Source organism: Polyodon spathula, chromosome 8, assembly GCF_017654505.1.
Source record: "Polyodon spathula isolate WHYD16114869_AA chromosome 8, ASM1765450v1, whole genome shotgun sequence".
Lineage (NCBI taxonomy): Eukaryota > Metazoa > Chordata > Actinopteri > Acipenseriformes > Polyodontidae > Polyodon > Polyodon spathula.
The window spans coordinates 17,341,596-17,362,891 of NC_054541.1; the positions used below are offsets into that span (position 1 = coordinate 17,341,596).

The 21,296-nt window shown below is 40.1% G+C and overlaps 1 protein-coding gene across 17 annotated transcripts in view; it reads right to left on the reverse strand.

Annotated features, from left to right (window-relative positions):
- Window positions 1–437: 437 nt before the first annotated feature.
- LOC121319540 (ELKS/Rab6-interacting/CAST family member 1-like) overlaps window positions 438–21,296 on the reverse strand; it is a 346,328-nt gene continuing 325,469 nt past the window's right edge. For 6 of the 17 annotated variants that reach the window (XM_041257069.1, XM_041257067.1, XM_041257068.1 and 3 more), the window contains 2 exons: window positions 20,198–20,383; window positions 439–1,374 (listed from right to left, as the gene is read on the reverse strand). In XM_041257069.1, coding sequence (XP_041113003.1) covers window positions 1,237–1,374; window positions 20,198–20,383 — 324 coding nt within the window. In that variant the 3' untranslated portion in view covers window positions 439–1,236. Of the gene's footprint in view, window positions 1,375–20,197; window positions 20,384–21,296 lie in introns of those variants that run through there. The other 11 variants (XM_041257076.1, XM_041257073.1, XM_041257075.1 and 8 more) reach the window with 3 other exon arrangements.

Here is a 21,296-nt window from a genome sequence, read left to right on the forward strand (position 1 = left end):
GAAGCATGTCCTGTTGACATCCACGCCTGCACCACCCTACCAATGCAGCTGTTAGGCCAGGCTAGCCTTGCCTGTGCAGCTGCAGCCATGCTGCTGATGTGTTTAGTTGATTTTATGGGTGGTCCACCTGTTTTGCATGATCTCAAAACTCCAGGTGATGATCCATACTATTGATGAACAGAGATCATCTTCGCAGATGTCTTGTGTTTCTGCCCATTAGAAGAGCTAACAGGACTGCAAACCTGGCCACACTGCACTGGCTGCGCTTGCACTGTCAGGATTGAACTTGGTTGGATCTGTAGCTAGAAAGCCTGGGGAAGGTTTTCCTTTTGGAAGATGCTAGTTCATTATATGAATGGACGACAGCTATGGCCAAAAGTTTTGCATCGCCTAGAATTTTATGGTTGAGAAATAATTTAAACTATATGAACGTAATTTAGATATTTTTATTTAACATCAAAGAAACAACAAAATGATAACGCAAAAAGAAGCCATACTAGTAGTTAGATTTGAAAATGCCAATTCTTTAAATTTTTATCAGTTTATCGTGAAGTACATGGAAAACTACAAAGCAGTATGTAATTCAATATGCTAAGGTAACATTATTCAGCAGGTTTCATTTGACTTTATGAAGCAAAATGTGTTAATTCCATAGGGTGATGCAAAACGTTTGGTCGTAGCTGTACAGTACTAAGTCAGTTTTGTAATCTGAGAATACCCAATTTATAATATATTACATTAAATAATACTTTCCTCCTCACCCAGTCGTCAAAGACCAGACAAGGTGCTTGCAGTTGCTAAATGTTTTTTTTAGTTTTTTTTAATGTTAAATGTATTTATTATTTTTGCTTCAACAATAGAAACCATTGTCTCTATCCTGCGACATGGGAATAAATCATTGTACTAATGAAGGGGACTTTCAAAACTACTTTATGCTATTTTTTTCTTTCTTTCTATAAACACTGCAAATCACAAAACACTGATTTCACAGATAAAACGAAGGCTGAAATAACACCAGAAACGCTGGGGATGGAGGGGGAGGCAGTTTTCCAGTCCCAAATAAAGGGTGTTTTACATAACAGATGTTGCTGTGCTGAGTGACTAGGGTAGCAGTCAGAGCTGTCCCTTAATCTCTCCCACACACGCAGATAACGGACTGAGTCGTCAGAGTGGACCTGAGACTTGAGGGATTTTGCAGAGCGAGGGAGTAGATGAAAGTCCCCTTCTTTCTTCCCGTCACGAAGACTCTTCCAGCGCGTTGACGACTTGTTCCAGGATGTCAGGACAGTGATCGGCTATCTGTTGGAGGACTGTGTTGGCGTATTCCTGGAGTTCCGCGCTTTCCTTCTCGCATTTCTCCAGCTCTGCCTCCAGCTGTGTGAGGGAAACAAACACATATTTTATTTTTGTTATAAGCTAATAAAAACAAAACTAAACAAAAATTAATACTAGCATGTTGAAGTCTTACAATAAATTATTTATCCATGATAGCCTCCCAACTTCAAATAAACAAAAACACAGTGAATGTTTATAACTTTTTCTTCAACTCTTTCACACAAACTTCAACACCCGTGACATCAAATGTTAACCTGAAAGTTAGCATTTATGCTACGTATTTCACTAAGATGAAACAAACTTTTTAACTGACAAACTTTGTGTGTTTTTCAATGTTCAAGTTACAGGATATTAGTCTGAAGCAGCATAAAGAAATCATGTACACACTCAAGTTCAGACAACTAACATTTGCCAGGGAAGTAGAGTGCTCAGCTTGCTGTTTCTAACACTATAGCAGTTGCAGCTGAAGGAGAACTCGCTCACTACAGCTTATTACTGGAAAGGTGGAGGAATCCCATTTTTAAGTCTCTTTCCTAACAGGAGCATTATTGTAATTTCAGCTGTTTTGTGGCACTGTTAATTCCTTATATTAGTGGTATGGAGCCATGACAAGTTCACCAAGTCAAAATATACAGCACAGGAGTCCCACCCCAGGGATGAGAAACCCGACTATATTGGGAATAGCCACTGTGCTCCTGATGAGCATTCCACCAGCCCAGCTCAGCGGAACTTCCGCAGAGGTCAGAGGGCGCAGGGAAACGACTGGCAGGTGTAACATCAAGTGACTCGGAAAGAGCCACAGGGAGGAATCTTCAGGAGTCTGCTAGTTTGGAGTGATTTACCAGTCAGCTCAGTGAATTAACACACACTTAAACACACTGGCCTTCTGACCTGTGGGTCCCCTACCAATCTAGTCCCAGCTATGGATTATCCTGCATGGTTTTTAACGTGATTAAAATGGCCATTAAAAATGTACAATGTTTTATTATATATATATATATGGGGTTAATATGAAAAGCTCACCCAGTCTCTTATTGCCTTCTCGTGAGCACTTACTTTGGCTAGGCAATAGTAATGTTTGTAGTACTGCAATATTGTAGTATTGAGGTTTAAGACTTCTTTTCATTGGTCATTTCTCCCTAAAAGGGAAACCTGTCACCATCCCTTCAAAGCCTTCTTTCTGTTCATTAACCAACCCGCCCATTTTCTCTATTGACCATCATGCACTGCAGCCAGTAACATGCCCCTGAAAACACTGCAGAGGGGGAAATTAAACACAAAGTGAAACAGTCAAATATTTCCTGCAAGTAAGGGAAATCAAAAAAACTAAAATCGAAAACCATGACCTTGCCAGCCGCTACCAACACTGAGGCAGAACAAAAGGACGATCAATGCAAATGCACAGCTAGAGCAGTGACAGTGCTGTAGCAGAGAATGGAATTAAAGGAGGACATTACATACTAGATAGTACACCATGCTGGGGTGAAATGATTTGCTTATTACACTGAGCTGTAGACTGTTTTATAAGATTGTGACAGAGAGCGAATGAATCCTAATCAACAATCTCCATAGACCTGTGAGGGCATTGTATAACCAGAGCAGAGTGCCTCGGAACGGATGGTTGGGCAGTTCGGAACCCGGCTATTCAGGAAGAAGGCGGGGTCATGATACCAAAAGTCAGTGCCTTAATGCGGTAGGCCATGTGTCATTCACAGATTGGAGGAAATGTGATTGGACACGCCACCGAAAGAGGGCAAGACAGAGGGTATTTAGGGGAAGTTGCCCCAGTGATCTGTTACTCCGTTATGGTTGCTGACCATGAGGAATAAAGAGAAACTGTGAGTGTTTAGTGTTGTATTGTCTGTCTATTTAACTGTGTCGTTTGTCACTGTAGATGGCTAAAGATCCGGGAGCTGTCGCTGTCAAGCCGGCATTAAACCCGGACTGCACTGTACCACAGTAAAGCACTCGCTTCACATTCACAACACCACTGGCACCCAGAGCACTCGCTGTTGGACTGGTGAACATATAGGTGTTTGTTTGGTATAGGCATTTGTTGTTATTATTTCAGGACTGAACCCTGTGGTTTTGGTGACTATACACATTGTTGTTTAAAAACCTTAATAAAGCTTCATTATTTACCACTGGAATTGTTGTTGGACTGTTGTTATTAAACAATGCACCACCCCTATACCTGTGCACTACTAACCACTTTGCCACAAATACATAGTTAAATAAAAAATATTTAAACAGTAGAGCTTATCCTAACGCGACATCATTGCCATCTGATAAACACTAAGATGGTTCGAATCACAGTACTACCAGGGATTGCTGTATATTATAAAAGGTGTTTTACCTGCACCAGAGTACACAACACATCCAGAACCCCAGCGCTCCGTCACCTGACATTTACTGAATTAAAAAATAAAGAAACCCACCAAAAAAAAGAAGAAAAAAAACATAATAAAAAGAAAAAAAAACTGTCAAAATGAAAACTCTCTTTCACCAACTGGATAAGAAAGAAAGAAAATCTTTGGAAAAGATACATCCCAGGGATCCTTCTCCCGCGACCTGCCTGTTTGTACAGCACACTCTGGCTGTGTTAGGCAAATGTAACATTAGCTTTATATTTTACTTAAATTCCATGACCCAAAACCCACAGTTTTTAGACCATAGAAAATTTTATATTTGGCAGGTCATATAAATTATTATTCTTGGCTTAAAAACACAAAATGTCAAAACTTACCATGGTTAATGCTAAAGACATCTGTAACAATATACACGGCTTGGAACAAATTTTGTATATCTTTTTTCATTTGCTAAGGGCACGCTACAATTTAAAAATTCAATTAAATTCAATTAGCTGAAATAACAGGCCTGGGCTGTCAGATGAGTATTTGCTCTGCCTGATGTTTACAGTGCTGTGTATTGTAAACTGAGACTGTTAGGACTCACAAAATGAACCACTCAGATTACATATACAAGGATATAATAATAAGTGTTAGAGAAGTTACTTTTCAAAGGTTACAGGACATAATTGTAACTAGTTACAGTAACTTATTACTTAGAAAAAATGAACTAGTTACAGTTACAAATAGTTACTTTTTACAAAGATTTTTTCTTTTTGTGGTTTGGTCAGACTGCAGCTCAAAATATTCTTTGAAGACCTAGCTACTGAACCCATTTGCCCCCTCGTTTGTTTTTCATATAAAAGGTAATCCGTTTCCTGTCTGAAGAAAGAACCATTACAGTTACTACAAGTTCATGAAAAATGATTACAGTAGTACATTAAACCCCAACACCGGTCATAATATCCCAATCTAAGTGTCCAACAAACTTCTAATGTTTTATTGCATAAATTAGTGTAAAGTATGCTGTCTATGTTAAAACGTAGTAACTGTGATGGCTCCAGAGTGGCTCATCCAGTAAAAAGCACTCCACATGGAGTGCAGGATGTGCCCTATAGTCTGGACGTCGGCGGTTCAAGTCCAGGCTATTCCTTTACTGACCGAGGACGGGACCTCCCAGGGGGCGGTGCACAAATTGGCCGAGCGAGGGTTGGGTCAGCCAGGGTGTCCTTGGCTCACCGCGCACCAGTGACCCCTGTGGTCGGGCCGGGCGCCTGCAGGCTTGCCTGCAAGCTGCCCAGAGCTGCCTTATATTCCAGTGCTGTAGCTCTGAGGTGGCTGCATGGTGGGGCTCCAGTGTGAAAAGAAGCAGTCGGCCGAGGGCATATGCTTCAGAGAACAGCTCATTAGCTCATTGCAGGTTACGAAATGTCTCTTGAACAAAGAATAAGTGTGTTTTATAGTTGGTATGACTATCTCTATTCATTTTTTGTCCATCAGTCCATCATTAAATGACCATTAGATCTTGCTATACATCACACGAGAAGCCCATCAGGACCCTCACACTTACCGACTTGCATATTGCTACTGCACGTATCCTGACACTAGTGTACCATTACAGCCCTGCCTAGGAAGCACTGCAGAGAAGGCTTGCTAACCACGTTAGAAATCTTTTTTTTTTTTTAAACACTGCCCCTAAAGAAAAAGAACAGCTGTTTGCACAATACATAGGGGTTTATTCAACTGATCCAACATTGGCGGACTTAAATATCACCCTCAAATACATCACAAACTAGGACCCTCTCTGGCACTTTACACATTTTTACAGACAGAAATGCACTACACATACTTCACTCGATGGTGGACCCCATACACTTAAGATCATAGATTTGTTTCTCACAGACAGAAGTAGACCACGTGGCTCCTTTTTCACTGGAGTAGTTTACAACAGTTCATATAAACTCGTAAGTGCAATGCATTCTGGTATTTCTCATCACACCCATCCCCAGTTGATTTCACTTTGTCTGCCAACATTCAGCAGGGCGGTAATATATGTGAAGGCAGACAACCTGAATCTCACCTAAAGGTTTTGACCAATTAACGAAAATCAATGTGACCCATTGACTCTGCTAGTAGTCCTGTGCAGGTTTCCAGAAAAGCTTGGTAAAGACAGGTAAAGACAGACATTAAGATACATGAAGTGACTCAATATTGGGACAACAGGACTCCACATAATTACAAACATCATAAAAAGGCAAGGGACAAGAGAAGCAGTAAGTAGATTGATACAGTAGCTGAAGCTACTGAAACTTAGTGGCTGGATTTCAACTGAAACTCAGTACTTCTTTAATAACAAAATGTAGTGAGGGTCGTGGAAAGCACTCTTAGGAAGTGAACTAAAACAATCAGCCACTTGACTACACAGAACACCTTGCAAGACTAGCAACCTTTCTTTCTATTAATATTGCAATGCTCAACAGAGGTCACAAAAGATGCCCAGAATCAGTTTGATGATTTCAAGCATGACCTCAGTGAGCAATAAGAAAACAAATCTGCAATTGTTGTAATGGTTGGAGATTCACTAGATCTATTATCTTAGATTGTGGACCCCACCCACAATTGATAGACGTCTAAATAGTCTCTTAATGGTTACATTAAGATAGGTGGGTGTGTGCTAATTATCCTTGAAGGGACACTAAGTTTGCACAGGTGTGAGTTAGTCACATGGACAAGACTATAACAAATGTTTGGTAGAAGAGGAGAATAAAATGAAAGAAAAGCGAAAAGACGAGAGGTTGGGGGAGGAAAGGAACGTAGATCGTGTGAGGTCTTAAGTGGGAAATATTTTCTGGAACAGTGGTGGTATTTTGTTAATTCTGAATGGCCCAACAGTTACTAGTTGCGCTATTTATTTTTGCGCTGTGTTCTTTAGTTCATTGAGGGTTTCAGTTGCATATAAAAAGGAGAAGTAGGGATGTTAGATTCTGGTTTAATTTCATAAAGGTTTTTTTTTTTTTTTTTTTTTTTTTTTTATTTAGTGGTAGGCAATTATTTTATTGTTTTCTCCCCAATTTAGTAATGTCTAATTATTTTCAGCCTCAGCCCACTGCTACCACCCCTGCGCTGACTTGGGCGGGGCGAAGACTAACACACGCTGTTCTCCGAAGTGTGTGCCGTCAGTCGACCACTTCTTTACACGCTGCAGACTCACCATGCAGCCACCCAAAGCTACAGGATAAGAGGACAACGCCGCCCTGGGCAACATATATTTCACAAATGCATACTTCTGATAATATTTAAACACTTTCCCAAATTGCTCACCAGAGATTAAAAACAGTAATGCATGGGGTAGGTAGTGTGTGATATGAGAACTGAATGCCCACCCGAGGGGTGGGATGCTACGTTAACCCAGAGCCCAAGCATCCGACTCCGAGGGTGGGCATTCAATTCTCATTTATCACACACTACCCCATGTAGTATTTTTTATAATCTCTGGTGAGCAGTCTTCTCCTGCTAGAGTTCTACAGTTCTGTGCTGTTATGTGGGACACGGCTGGAATCCCTTTCAGTTTGACAGCTCGCTCTGGGGTCGCACTCTGTGTAACGCTCTGTTTGGAATCCAGCTCAGGTCTCAAGTGAAGACAGCTTGGTGATCTCATATTATTCCCCAGGAGTTACATCGGGACATCATAAAACGTCTGTTAATTTTACAAAAGTATAACCAAACAATGAAGTCATATAATCTAGATGATCTTAAACACTCGCAAGGTGTTTGTTTCACATTTTGTAACATTTACACAATTTTTTATTCCTTTAAAAAAAAAGTTGTATTTTAAGACTGGAGGTAACGCTTTGGCCCAGTGTGCTGAAACATCTCTGGAAGCTAATGAACCTCGTCGGCTCTGACACATCATACAGCGTCGTCAGCACAGCAGTGCGGCTTACAGAATATTTTACCTTTCCGAGTACCCATTATTTTATATGAGACGAATTACAGGAAGCTTAATGTGAACCACTCTGGGACTGCACAGAATGTATTGGTGAGACTGCTGACAGTTCATGTCCTTTTGCATTTCTTTTTATACCACTCCTGTAGCTACATTTCCATGAGTTATTTTTATGTTGTCATGGAAAGTTAGTGACCAGGCACTCCCAGCTTCTCTATACTCTTGCTTTGTAAAAAGTAATAGATTACATATAGTTCCTGCAAATGAGTTCAGGGAGCTACAGTATTGTTAACGATATCTTTTTTTTTGCTGTGTTTAAAGTTTGCTGGGGCATTGTTGTGTTTATTATATTGTGTATGCACAGTAATAAAGTTGCTATTTGAAAGCATTAAAACAGTTTAGTCATTTTACCTTTAGGCATAGTATTAGATTTTTTTTCAATAACTGTAATCCAGCACATTGTATAATCCGGCACAATTTACCAGTACCAAGTGACACCGAATTATACTGTACTATACCGGTTATACTGTTTGTGTTAATATGATCCTTCACAAACTAACCAGTACAAGATGTGCAAACATTGCTGTATCCTAAAGCTGAAATCCAAAGTTTCACGTATCAGAATAGCAACTTTACGATTGCCAAAACTTAACAGATTCCCTCTATTGATCGTGTAGAATATCTAAGACAAATGCAATCTACGATGCTCAAATCACCGCGTTTTGTTTTAAAATATCACTCGTTGTCAGTGCTGTGCTGTAAGTCAGACAGTATTTACACATTAAACTAACTGCAGCTGGTGTAAGAGAAGAGAGACGAGGAAGCCATACCCACTGTGAGAGAGCGATGGTACAAGCCTGGTGCACAAGGAGTATGTAAAATGCAGCACTCTGATCTGGGAAGGACACTTCAAGCTGTGAGCTAAGCAGCTGTGTAATCTGTTTAAAAGCTCCCCTGCTCAAGAGGAAGGCTTGGGGAGAGCGGGGCTGCTTGGAATCCACTGGGGAGCCAATTTATTAACTGCAAGTGCTTGGAGCCTCTGATAAAGTGGTGTCTTTCTGTCTCAATCAATATACGTTTACACCTGCCTCCCACACAGTGCTCTGCATACACCTGCTTAATAAACCTGTTCAGCCAGGAGGAATTAATGTAATAAATTCAACTCATGAGAAATGCTTTGACTAGAAAACTTCCAATATAAGACAATGAGAAAGACTTCCAATTGAAAAGTTTGTCAATGATTTTTATTAAGTTGAGTGTTTCATGGTCAGGGTTGATAGAAAGATGCAGTGCAAAATGCTCAGAATGTAACTCGCTGTTAATGCAGAGGTTTGTTTCAAATCTGCAGTAATAAAAACATATTACTACTGCACGTGTTTTTCAAAATTGCACAAGTAAAGCCTGACCGTCACAACTCACAAATTGACCATTTTACAAATATGGCTACTGAGCAATTTAATTGAATTGCTGACATAAAAAGGGAACTTAAGCTATTCAGATTCATGCCGCCTTTTCCAGTATTTTGTCCAAATGACATTTGCTGAATATTAAGGCAAAATCATTTTATTGTATTGAACTAAACTGGGAGGTGGAAGCTGTTATTATGGCGCAGGCCAAGTTCGGAGGCTAGGCTATTAAGAACTCAATGGTGAATAATAGATGTGTGTGTGTGTGTGTGTGATATATATATATATATATACACCCACACACACACATATACACAGCTCTGGAAAAAATTGAGACCACTGCAAAATGATCAGTTTCTCTGGTTTTACTATTTGTAGGTATGTGTTTGGGTAAAATTAACATTTTTGTTTTATTCTATAAACTACTGACAACATTTCTCCCAAATTCCAAATAAAAATATTGTCATTTAGAGCATTTATTTGCAAAAAATGACAACTGGTCAAAATAACAAAAAAGATGCAGTGTTGTCAGACCTCGAATAATGCAAAGAAAATAAGTTCATATTCATTTTTAAACGACACAATACTAATGTTTTAACTTAGGAAGAGTTCAGAAATCAATATTTGGTGGAATAACCCTGATTTTCAAGCACAGCTTTCATGCGTCTTGGCATGCTCTCCACCAGTCTTTCACATTGATGTTAGGTGACTTTATGCCACTCCTGGTGCAAAAAATTCAAGCAGCTCGGCTTTGTTTGATGGCTTGTGACCATCCATCTTCCTCTTGATCACATCCCAGAGGTTTTCAATGGGGTTCAGGTCTGGAGATTGGGCTGGCCATGACAGGGTCTTGATCAGGTGGTCCTCCATCCACACCTTGATTGACCTTGCTGTGTGGTGTGGAGCATTGTCCTGCTGGAAAAACTAATCCTCAGAGTTGGGGAACACTGTCAGAGCAGAAGGAAGCAAGTTTTCTTCCAGGACAACCTTGTACTTGGCTGTGCTTGAAAATCAGAGTTATTCCACCAAATATTGATTTCTGAACTCTTCCTAAGTTAAAACATTAGTATTGTGTTGTTTAAAAATGAATATGAACTTATTTTCTTTGCATTATTCGAGGTCTGACAACACTGCATCTTTTTTGTTAGAGAAATGTTGTCAGTAGTTTATAGAATAAAACAAAAATGTTCATTTTACCCAAACACATACCTATAAATAGTAAAACCAGAGAAACTGATCATTTTGCAGTGGTCTCTTAATTTTTTCCAGAGCTGTATGTATATATATATATATATATATATATATATATATATATATATATATATATATATATATATATATATATATATATATAGAGAGAGAGAGAGAGAGAGAGAGAGAGAGAGAGAGAGAGAGAGAGAGAGAGAGAGAGAGAGAGAGAGAGAGAGAGAGAGAGAGTATGCTTCTCAAATCACTCTTACACAATAACAGAGAATTAAACCTCTCGGTAAAATAACCTCTGGATACCCCCCAATACAAAATCAACATGACAAATACCATGTAATAACTTCCTAAAATAAAACAGAAACTATCAATTTTGGTCTTATGGATTCCGAAAAATATAGAACACACTAAACACCGGATGACGGAAAGCGGACTCTCTTTTCAAGCCCAGGTCTCCACTAGAGGTATAAATTACAGCATCAACAGCCAGTGAACATCTTCTTTCAGGTTATTTCCCAATCCTCCGGGTGCAAAGGGGCGCTCGTGTTTTTCACAGGAGACGCTTTACAGTTCCTCAACACAATGCCCTTTCTGCTACCACTGCAGACTTTATACACCCCCATCCCTGCATCTCTCACCATGACATCATTTTATCAAAAAAACATTTCTCATTTTTTTCTTGACTACCAGATGTAACTTTCACACCTCAGGAAGGTGTCTAATAATATCAGCAACTCTTTGAGGAGTCCATGTCACCCAGTGATGTAGGTATGCGACTCAACACTCATTCCAGCATTGAAGACACTGAAAACACTTAAGGCCGAAACATTTATCACTGAAATTATTTACTTTCTTTGAGTATTTCTAAATTTTATTATCTAACATGACTTCCCCAAACTACCGCTGACGAGAAGATAGCGTTTTGGGGCTGCCTTGAATAGATGTAATAATAGTAGGTGAAAGGAGGCAGTTTAAGCACTTGTGTGCATATTTACACTTCTCTGGGTGTTCTGGAGGTAGTTACCTGTTTTCAGTCCAGGAAATAAAGGGGTAGTATTAATGCTGGTGTTTGCATTTATTTTTTTACCTTGTCTGGAAAATCCAAGCTGCCAGGGCTGAAAAGCCTTCCCCATTCCACTCGAACACCACCAGCCAAACCTACTCTACAGAAATGCAAAGGGGACGACAGAGCTGAAAAAAGTCACACTGCCACATGATTTGAATGGTAAGAGAAAGTCTGTTCAATCCCGGGGAGACTGCACAAGCCTAAATCAGCTCAAAGCCAGGTAAAGGCAGATTTAGAGAAAAATAAATAATGGAAACACCATTGGAGAATGATCAAGCACACACATAACAGGATATTAAACAGGTAAGAAAATACATCTTATGAACATATTATAAAATGTCCCTTCTGCATCCTATAGGAATCTTTCTACAGCCTGTCCACAGGCAATGAGATGTTTAATCTTGATCAGTATCTTGCTGTCAACATGCTGACATTCAGAAGGTGCTCTTTGGGGCAGTCCTCATCAAATTCAGCATCTGTGCTGGATATAACCAGAGAACTGGAGCATATAAATATCCACCAAGCTCGTTTCCTTTTAAAAAAACACCCAAAGAAAGGTACAGTACAATTAATAACATGCCATTGCTTTAATCCCCAGACAGCAGCAGGCAGATCTGAGACACAATGGCACAGTAATCAGTGGGAATCACGTGGTGCTACAGTAAGGATGGAATCACTAATGTTGCATGGCTACGGATAGTCTTTCATTTTACATACCTTCATTGTGTTTTCCACTCTGTTTTTCTTTCCAGAAATAGGAAGCGCTCATTTTCCATTAACAAGAAAATCAGCAATATCCTGTTTTTTAAAAACGTTATTTTAATGTATACATGACACTGGGTCACCACAGTACCCCTGGTCCTCACTGTACTGTGTAGTAGTATTACAGAACAAACGACAACTGGTTTATATATCCAAAATTAATAGTCTTACCGTACACCTGTGACATTCATGACTGGCTTCATAGACCCCGATTAGTACTAATTTAGACTACCTAAATAGGATAGTCCAGAAATGAACATTGTACGGAATGTAGTACTACTGTATAGTAGACGCTAGGTATGGTTGGCAAATACAATAGCCTTGATTCTCAAAGCAATGAACTCCTAACTGTCATTAAAATATTACAAATCTAAAACTAACAAGAAACCACCCCGCTAAATGAAATGCTTGAGTCGTTTCTGATTTTGTAACTTCATTGGTTGCCAATTGCAAGCTGGTATAGGCTACTACACTATTAAATAGCAATACAAAACTACAACAAGGACTGTCTTAATCTTAAAGAACACACCAGGCTCTTCCTTGAAAGAACACCATCCGCAGAGCACACAAAAAGTTTGGTTAATCCTCTGGATCACTGACTGAACTCAGAGTGAAAAGGGAAGATAAAGATCCCTACGTCACAGAATGTGGATCCCAGTTTGGATTGGAGATCAACCATCCAAAACACAGTACTGGCAGGGTCAGACTACACATAGCTACAGGCTGTAATATATTGCTCTTCATGTTTACATTCTGGTAGTGGACTAGTCATTGGCCTCGTTTCCATATGCCACTGGGTAGATTGATTTGAATTGGGACTTTGTCATTCAGCCCCAGTTAGGATAGCAGGCTGGCAGAACTCAATCTCTCCAATTCATACTGATGGCGGTAGTTCAAATTGAAATTTACAGACTAGTTTCATGGTAGAGATGGGAATGTGGCAGTCTGAACTATTTATTATATTATGTGGGTCTACAGAGCTCTGGGATCCCTGTGGGTAGAGCTTGGGTTATGGATACACTCAGTCGCCAAGGGAATCCTTAAAAGACAAATCGCCAAGTAAACAGGCCCAGGAGGTAAGTGACAAACTAACCCCACCAACCCCTTGCAAAGTTAAGTTAAACAGCTCCAGTCTTGTAAATAAAAAGTTAACAGCACTCTGAGCACTTGTAAATGTCTCACATTTTTATACATTACACTTTTTGGACTTTGCCACTTAATTTTTTTAATAAGTTGAATTCCGCTTGGCCGCAACGTGTGAAAGGCCGTCAGGCTTGGCATGCTGACGGTATGTTAATGGAGGAGATAGCCAACACTTTGAGTAATAAACTTAAAATAGTGTTAAAAACGGACTCTCAACTCTCGCAGTAGCCCAGCTACTTGTCTGCTAATAACACCGTGCAGCAAATCACACCTTAAAGAGAAAAAATCCAAGGCTTACCAAAAAACATTTTCTGCCTTCCATTAGCAAAAACACATTCTCAACAGAATCTTCTTTTATGCTAATTGTTTAGCTTTCATAGATTTTTTTGAAAGCCTGTTTATCCCGTCACAACACTATAAACTTTTCAGAGCACATTAATAACTGTGCTCTGAAAAGGGCTCTTAATAACTGCCACACAGAAATCGAAACCAGACAGAAAAATGAGTTGTTTGTCCTCAAACTTATTGTGTTATGGCAGCATTAATGGGCTAACTGGAAAGGAAACCACTTGTTTTTAAACATTGAGTGTCATACTAAACAATCTACTACTGGCTCTCTCGTTCGTTCGTTTGTTCATTCGTGTGTGTGAGCTCTGTAACCCAGCTGCTGCCTCAAATGAAATGCTGTGTCACAAACATCCTTCCTGTAAGATTATTTTAATTACATTTGTTGATATTGTATAGTAAATCTCTCTGTTTCTCTATTATGACTTCTGATAACCAGCACAAGGTAAAGACCACCATGAAATACCAAGTAGCGGGGTTCTGAAAAATACGGCGTTACATGTTCCCACACGTTGCTACAACTGTTTCAATAACACACCTTTCACATTCTTTTCATTGTTAAAATTGGGACAACTTTTTACACTCATAACTTTAAAGTCTGTTTCTAAGCTTTTCAAAATGTCCGCTCTAGTGCACTGATAGTGTCAGGATTATTACCCACATTGTCAAACAGGTAACACAGCAATAACGATCCATGATGTGGCACAAAACAGAAAATTGAGAGCATTTGTTGCTATGTTTTTTAAAAAATATATATATTTTGAATCGCTCTTCCTGCAGTGATTTAGAAGACAGATCTCAAACCCCTGTGCACTAGAGTGGCTATTTTGAAAACAGACTTTAATGTTACAATTGTAAAAAGTTGTCAGGATGTTAACAATGAAACGAAAAATTACAGGTACGTTATTTAAACAGTTGTAGCATGTGGGGATGTGTAAAGCTGTATTTTATTGAACCCCGCAACTTTCTCTTTAAGACTACTCTCTGCAAGTCCCTTTTCATTTTGGGATATGCAAATATTTCAAAAGACAAAGCTACACTGAACAAAAATATAAACGCAACATGCAACAATTTCAAAGATTTTACAGTTAAGTTCATATAAGGAAATCAGTCAATTGAAATAAATTCATTAGGCCCTAATCTATGGATTTCACATGACTGGGAATACAGATATGCATCTTTTGGTCACAGATACCTTAAAAAAAAAAAAAGGTAGGGGCGTGGATCAGAAAACCAGTCAGTGTCTGGTGTGACCACCATTTGCCTCATGCAGTGCGACACATCTCCTTCGCATAGAGTTGATCAGGCTGTTGATTGTGGCCTGTGGAATGTTGTCCCACTCCTCTTCAATGGCTGTGCGAAGTTCCTGGATATTGGTGGGAACTGAAACACACTGTCGTACACGTCGAACCAGAGCATCCCAAACATGCTCATGGGTGACATGTCTGGTGAGTATGCAGGCCATGGAAGAACTGGGACATTTTCAGCTTCCAGGAATTGTCTACAGATCCTTGCGACATGGGGCCGTGCATTATCATGCTGAAACATGAGGTGATGGTGGCGGATGAATGGCACGACAATGGGCCTCAGGATCTCATCACGGTATCTCTGTGCATTCAAATTGCCATCAATAAAATGCAATTGTGTTCACTGTCCGTAGCTTATGCCTGCCCATACCATAACCCCACTGCCACCATGGGGCACTCTGTTCACAACATTGACATCAGCAAACCACTCGCCCACACGATGCCATACACGCTGTCTGCCATCTGCCCGGTACAGTTGAAACCGGGATTCATCCGTGAACAGCACACTTCTCCAGCATGCCAGTGGCAATCAAAGGTGAGGATTTGCCCACTGGTCAGTTACGACACCGAACTGCAGTCAGGTCAAGACCCTGGTGAAGACGACGAGCACGCAGATGAGCTTCCCTGAGACAGTTTCTGACAGTATGTGCAGAAATTCTTCGGCTGTGCAAACCCAGTTTCATCAGCTGTCCGAGTGGCTGGTCTCAGACGATCTCGCAGGTGAAGAAGCTGGATGGGGAAGTCCTGGGCTGGCGTGGTTACATATGGTCTGTGGTTGTGAGGCTGGTTGGACATATTGCCAAATTCCTGGAGGTGGCTTATGGTAGAGAAATGAACATTAAATTCTCTGGCAACAGCTCTGGTGGACATTCCTGCAGTTGGCATGCCAATTGCACGTTCCCTCAAAACTTGAGACATCTGTGGCATTGTATTGTGTGACAAAACTGCACATTTTAGAGTGGCCTTTTATTGTCCCCTGCACAAGGTGCACCTGTGTAATGATCATGCTGTTTAATCAGCTTCTTGATATGCCACACCTCCAGGTGAGTGACCCAGTCAGAGCCCTGACCTAAATCCAAGCAAAAATTTGTGGCATGACTTGAAGACTGCTGTCCATCAACGCTCCCCAAAGAACTTGACAGAGCTTGAACATGTTTTGTAAAGAGGAATGGTCAAATATTGCCAAATCTAGGTGTGCAAAGTTGGTAGAGACCTATCCAAACAGACTCACAGCTGTAAGTGCATTGCTTAAGACCTTGCTGCCAAAGGTGCTTCACCCAAGTATTAACTCAGGGGGGTGGAGACTTACCCAATTATGATCTTTCAGTTTTGTATTTTTAATATGTAATTTTTTTCTCAATAAAAACTGTTTTTCCCCTTAACAGTGTGGAGTATGGTGTGTAGATAAATGGAAAAAAATCCTCATTTAAATGCATGAAACTCTGAGGCACTGACACAACATAATGTGAAAAAAGTTCAAGGGTGTAGACTTTCTATAGGCACAGTATATATATATATATATATATATATATATATATATATATATATATATATATATATATATATATATATATATATATACACATATATACGCACACAAGTGCTAAAATGCTTAGCATTGTGGGGAACTGCATTTTAATAAAAATTTTATGTGGTGTAGTAGTAGTGCTTCCAGAATTTGTTTTTCATACATTTTATATTATTCTTTATTTAATGAGATAGACTTGGCAATTCTGTATATACTGAGGACAAAGAAGGCGACTCAATTCTTAACAGACCTCTATACACAGCAGGTCTATGAAAGATACGGACTATAATATAATAAAAAACACAAATAAGGGTTTAATGTTCCTAGTGTTTCATATCCTACCACTTCACCTGGTTGGCTATTCCATGCATTTATAAATGTGTAAAACAATGCTTCTTAACGTTTACTCAGCTTCCATTATGCACCCACGTTCTACTCCCTGATTTTGAAACAGCTGCAAAGTATGTCAGCGGTAAAAGAGTGAAACATGGATTTAATCTGCGCTGGAGCAGGGCCTGGAGATTTAGGAAACACAGGCACCCTATCTTTTAATTAACAGTCTCCCCCCTCCCCTCCGGTTTCTGGCCTCACTGACCCCACTTCCCAGCGATCCTCTAAAACACATTACATGCCTGCTTAGCTCACAGCTTGAACCATCAATACAAGAGGCTGCTGAGACAAAAGGGAGGGGGGCAGGAGCGCGAGAAACTGCAACAAAACCCCAACCATTTTGCCAACAGTGCTCGTCCGGCTCCTATAGCTGACTGATCCCTAAAATTTGTCAAGTCGGTTCTCAAGGGACCCCAATGATTCAGCATCAGCAACATGGGTTGGTAACCCATTCCACACACCACTCTCTGCATAAAGAAGAATCCCCTAAACTCTGTCCTCAGTCTGTGCTAATGGCACAGCTGCTATTGCAGTGATATTCTGCAGTAATGATATCCTACTTTCCTCAATGACTGACGATTGATTCATTTTCATAACAGTTTTTCAGTGTGAATGTTACAGGTTAAATGCGTTCTGCATTGCCCTTATAACCCAGAACACACTCTTTCACTTTATTAAATAAACCACTATTGAATACATGTGATTCATTTTACATTTGATTATTGCATGAAGTTCTTTTCATTGTTAAAAGCACTGCCGCTGGGTGCGCAGGATGAGTCATATGGCTTGGACGGCGCTAGTTCGTGTCCAGGCTGTGCAAAGAGGCCAAACTTTGCTGGAGACCCCGAGGGGGGTGTCACATTGGCGCCGACGTTCCTGGGGTGGGAGATAGGAAACTGGCCAGGATTGCTTCTCCTCATCGTGCAACAGCGAACCCTACTGGCCAGACACCGAGCACATTCACACAGAGTGAATAAGAGGCAGGGTTGGTCTCTGTTCTCCGGGATCGGTAGCCCTCCCACCTCTGCTCTGGATTGCTCTGCATAAAACGATTCTGGCTTTGAGCTTGTGAGATCGGAGGATGCTCACATGCCCTCAGAACATCTGTGCTGTGTGGGGACCCGCTGTGGTGAGGAGAAAAAACATAACTGGATATTCCAAATTGGGGGAAAATAAATAATCATAATTGCGCACTAAATTAAGAAGAAAAAAAACAGAAGCAGGGACAAAGACAATACAAGCCTTCTTATGTTTGCGTGTGTGTGTGTGTGTGTGAGTGAGTGTGAGTACAGGGGTGGGATTACTTTTATTCTTAGAAATGGATGAGTCTGAGGTACATAGAGGTCAAGAGACTGACTGTGGCAGGGGTCAATATGGGGTCAACGACTCAGATGGGATTTGAAACCAACGTCACCTGGTTGGTGATTTCATGCTTCAGAATAGTGAAAGAACCCTGAAGAGAAAATGACAAGCACCATTTGTATTAACCTTACTGCGATCTGGTTTCCAGCATTATTTACTGGGGAGGGGAGGGGGGAGGGTGGATTCCTGTCCCAGTCATTCAGGTTCCACATTCCTTACTTAATGCTGCAGTGTCCTGCAATCATTTCTACTAATCATTACTAGAATATGGGCCCTTGGAGGAATGGATTATTCAATAGTTTAATTCAAGGATGGAAATAAGACTCTTACTGCATAGCAGACTGATCCATTCCTGGTTATACTATGTTTAATAAGACACCCCTGAGCTTGTTATATATACACTGGGGCTAATAAAGCTCATATTAACGCCTGGAATAGGTGAAACTGCTATGCAATAGGACTCTTATTTCCATCCCTGTAATTCAATAGTAATCTTTTGTGAAGCCATCCCTTTTGCAAATTAATCCTCCCTCAATTTGCCCATCTCTACAAAAACAGGACTTAACTTGAGCAGGGGACAGACATTAGGTTTTAATCAGGTTTAACCCAAAACATATTTATATTAAAAAGTATATATATATATATATATATATATATATTTTTTTTTAAATATATTGACCACTACGTCATTAACTATTTCAACAATGAAAAAATGACAAGCTGCTAAAGCAGTCTAGGAAAATAACTCCAATTCACCCGCCCCAGTCTTGGGTATGCCACTGTCACTCAAAAATATACATGGAAAAATGCATTTGAAAATGAAGTTTTTTCAGGAGGGCAGCAGAATATTGCACAAGGTCCACCTAATGCGTTACTTGTACCAGTGCCACACATGTTGTGGTCTCGCTGCCATCAACACACTTGTAGCCACTTTGACAATGGGGCTGGACATTTATACAAACTTATCTACAGAGGAAAAAACAAACCATTGACACATTTGTCAACAAAATGCATCCATTACCACTACCTTTAAATCGGCTCTTCTTAAAGGTATAACAATGATCAGGCTTTCTTGACTTCATTAACAGTAAAGCACCTGCAATATATAGATTAAAATAAACCCTGACCTGGTGTGACTGCCCGATTGAAAATATTACTAATATCACTTTCACTGCCTTGTTTTGAGCTTGTCACACCTTTCAGAATTGACAGCTCCGCTTTTCGCTTCTAGTAATCTCACTCTGCTTACAGAAACAACATTTTAATGAGTTGTACCCCACTTGAATTAAAACAACAAATCCTAAAAAAAGCTTTAGTGCAAAGGGTAATTCTGGAATGAGAACTGTATTTGTCTTCAGAGGGGTTCATCACGTGAGCAGCTGGCATGCAGAGCAGCAGGAAGTGATTCTCAATCTTGTCGATTATTCTACAGATCACTGCCCCGATTATTCCACTATTCTGCTAAAGTAATTGAAACTAATCATTTTCTCCACCATGCACATCCATTCATTACATGACAAATAAAGTCAATTTGAAAATGAGATTCCTGAAGTCCAGATGTGGTCCAGTTTTTTATTAAAATGGGTATTTGTTTTGTTGCCAGACTGTTGTTAGTGAGTACCGCACATGAGAAGATACTATACTATAGAAGACTATATAGTAACCCCAAAAACCTTTTGAGTGGTCCTTACTGCAAAACATATGAGTTCTGTATGTGTTCTGGCAACAATAGTGATTCATTTTTTTTCTATGTGGGGCTTGAAATAAATACAACTTTGTGACAGATTTCTTTCCTTATTTCACACTTCTATGAAATATTACACAATGCTATTCCGAGAGGTACAAATGTTACTGTACCCATTACTTTTCCTACAGTGATTATTTTTCTAAAGGAAAATAAAGATTTTGAAACAAACCATTTTTTAAACATTAATTTTAGAAAATAGTTGTAAACTTTGCTCTACAGAAAAAGCTTTGTGTTTGTTTTACTAACGGAGTCAGGTCTATTAATAAATAAATCTCACCCACAGTAACCATGGTGATGAGAAGGGCTCACCTGCTCCAAGCTCATCTTCTGCAGCTCCTCCTCCCAAGCTGCTCGGTCGTCGTGGTGATATGAAGTGGGTGGGGCTATCCCTTGGAGAATCTGGGGGTCCCGGTCTTGGCAAAGTGCGGTCAGGTGTCCGATGTACAGCTTCAGTTTGCTGCGGTTCTGGTTGAGGTCTAAAAGAGGGGGGATAATCTACACAAGGGGAAGGGGGGAGAAGGAACAAAACCCTGGGTATGAGTTTTAAATAATCAAGAGGAATCACTTATTTTTGGGCTTTGCATGTCTTGCATGTCTGCTATGTTACCTCCATTGGGGTCTATGACACAATTTGCATGTTTAAAAATTACACACAATCTGTGAAAGTTTCTTGCAGGGTGATCAAAATCCAAACAAGTCAAATTTGGCCACTGTGGTTGCGTATGGCACATTTTCTTGAAGCAGATCATAATTCAAATACATGTACAATTTTAATCCATGAAAAGGATATCATAGAAAGTGCCTTAATCAAATCAAGCTTCTTTTTAGGGCCTGGTTGAATAACTTTAACTTAGTGATGATTCTCTCTTGGGATGTGGTCAAGATTAACACTTGACACTACCAAAAGGGCACTTCCTGTAAGTGCAGCTTGCCGAAACCGGAGTGTGCTTGGAGCGAATGGTTAATTTTCTATTTCACAACTTAAAAAAGCCATGGTTTCACAGATGCAAAATAAAAGGAATAAGCTCCCCCCACCAAAATGAAGACTGGTAACTGAAAGCGGAGAGGGGAGAACAACCTGTGAGCAAATGAAAATGAGAATAACCCAAGTGACAGCGCTGAAACGTGACCACTGGCTCAGGAACCGCAGCAAACCCCATTACAGAACATTAGCTTTCCTGCAAACCAGATCACTATTACAGGGAATGTGTGCTGAAGACAATAATTCTACAGCTAAGTTCCCTGATCCTGTTTTGAGCAGTATGAAACCTGATCAGATTTGGGGTGACCTGAACAAATCCGCAGCAGATTCTCCTAGCTTGGATGTCTACTACAGAGCACATACCACTTCACTATGGAATTCCACAAAGACATTCAGCATCCACCCAAGTTTAGTTACAAAGGACCA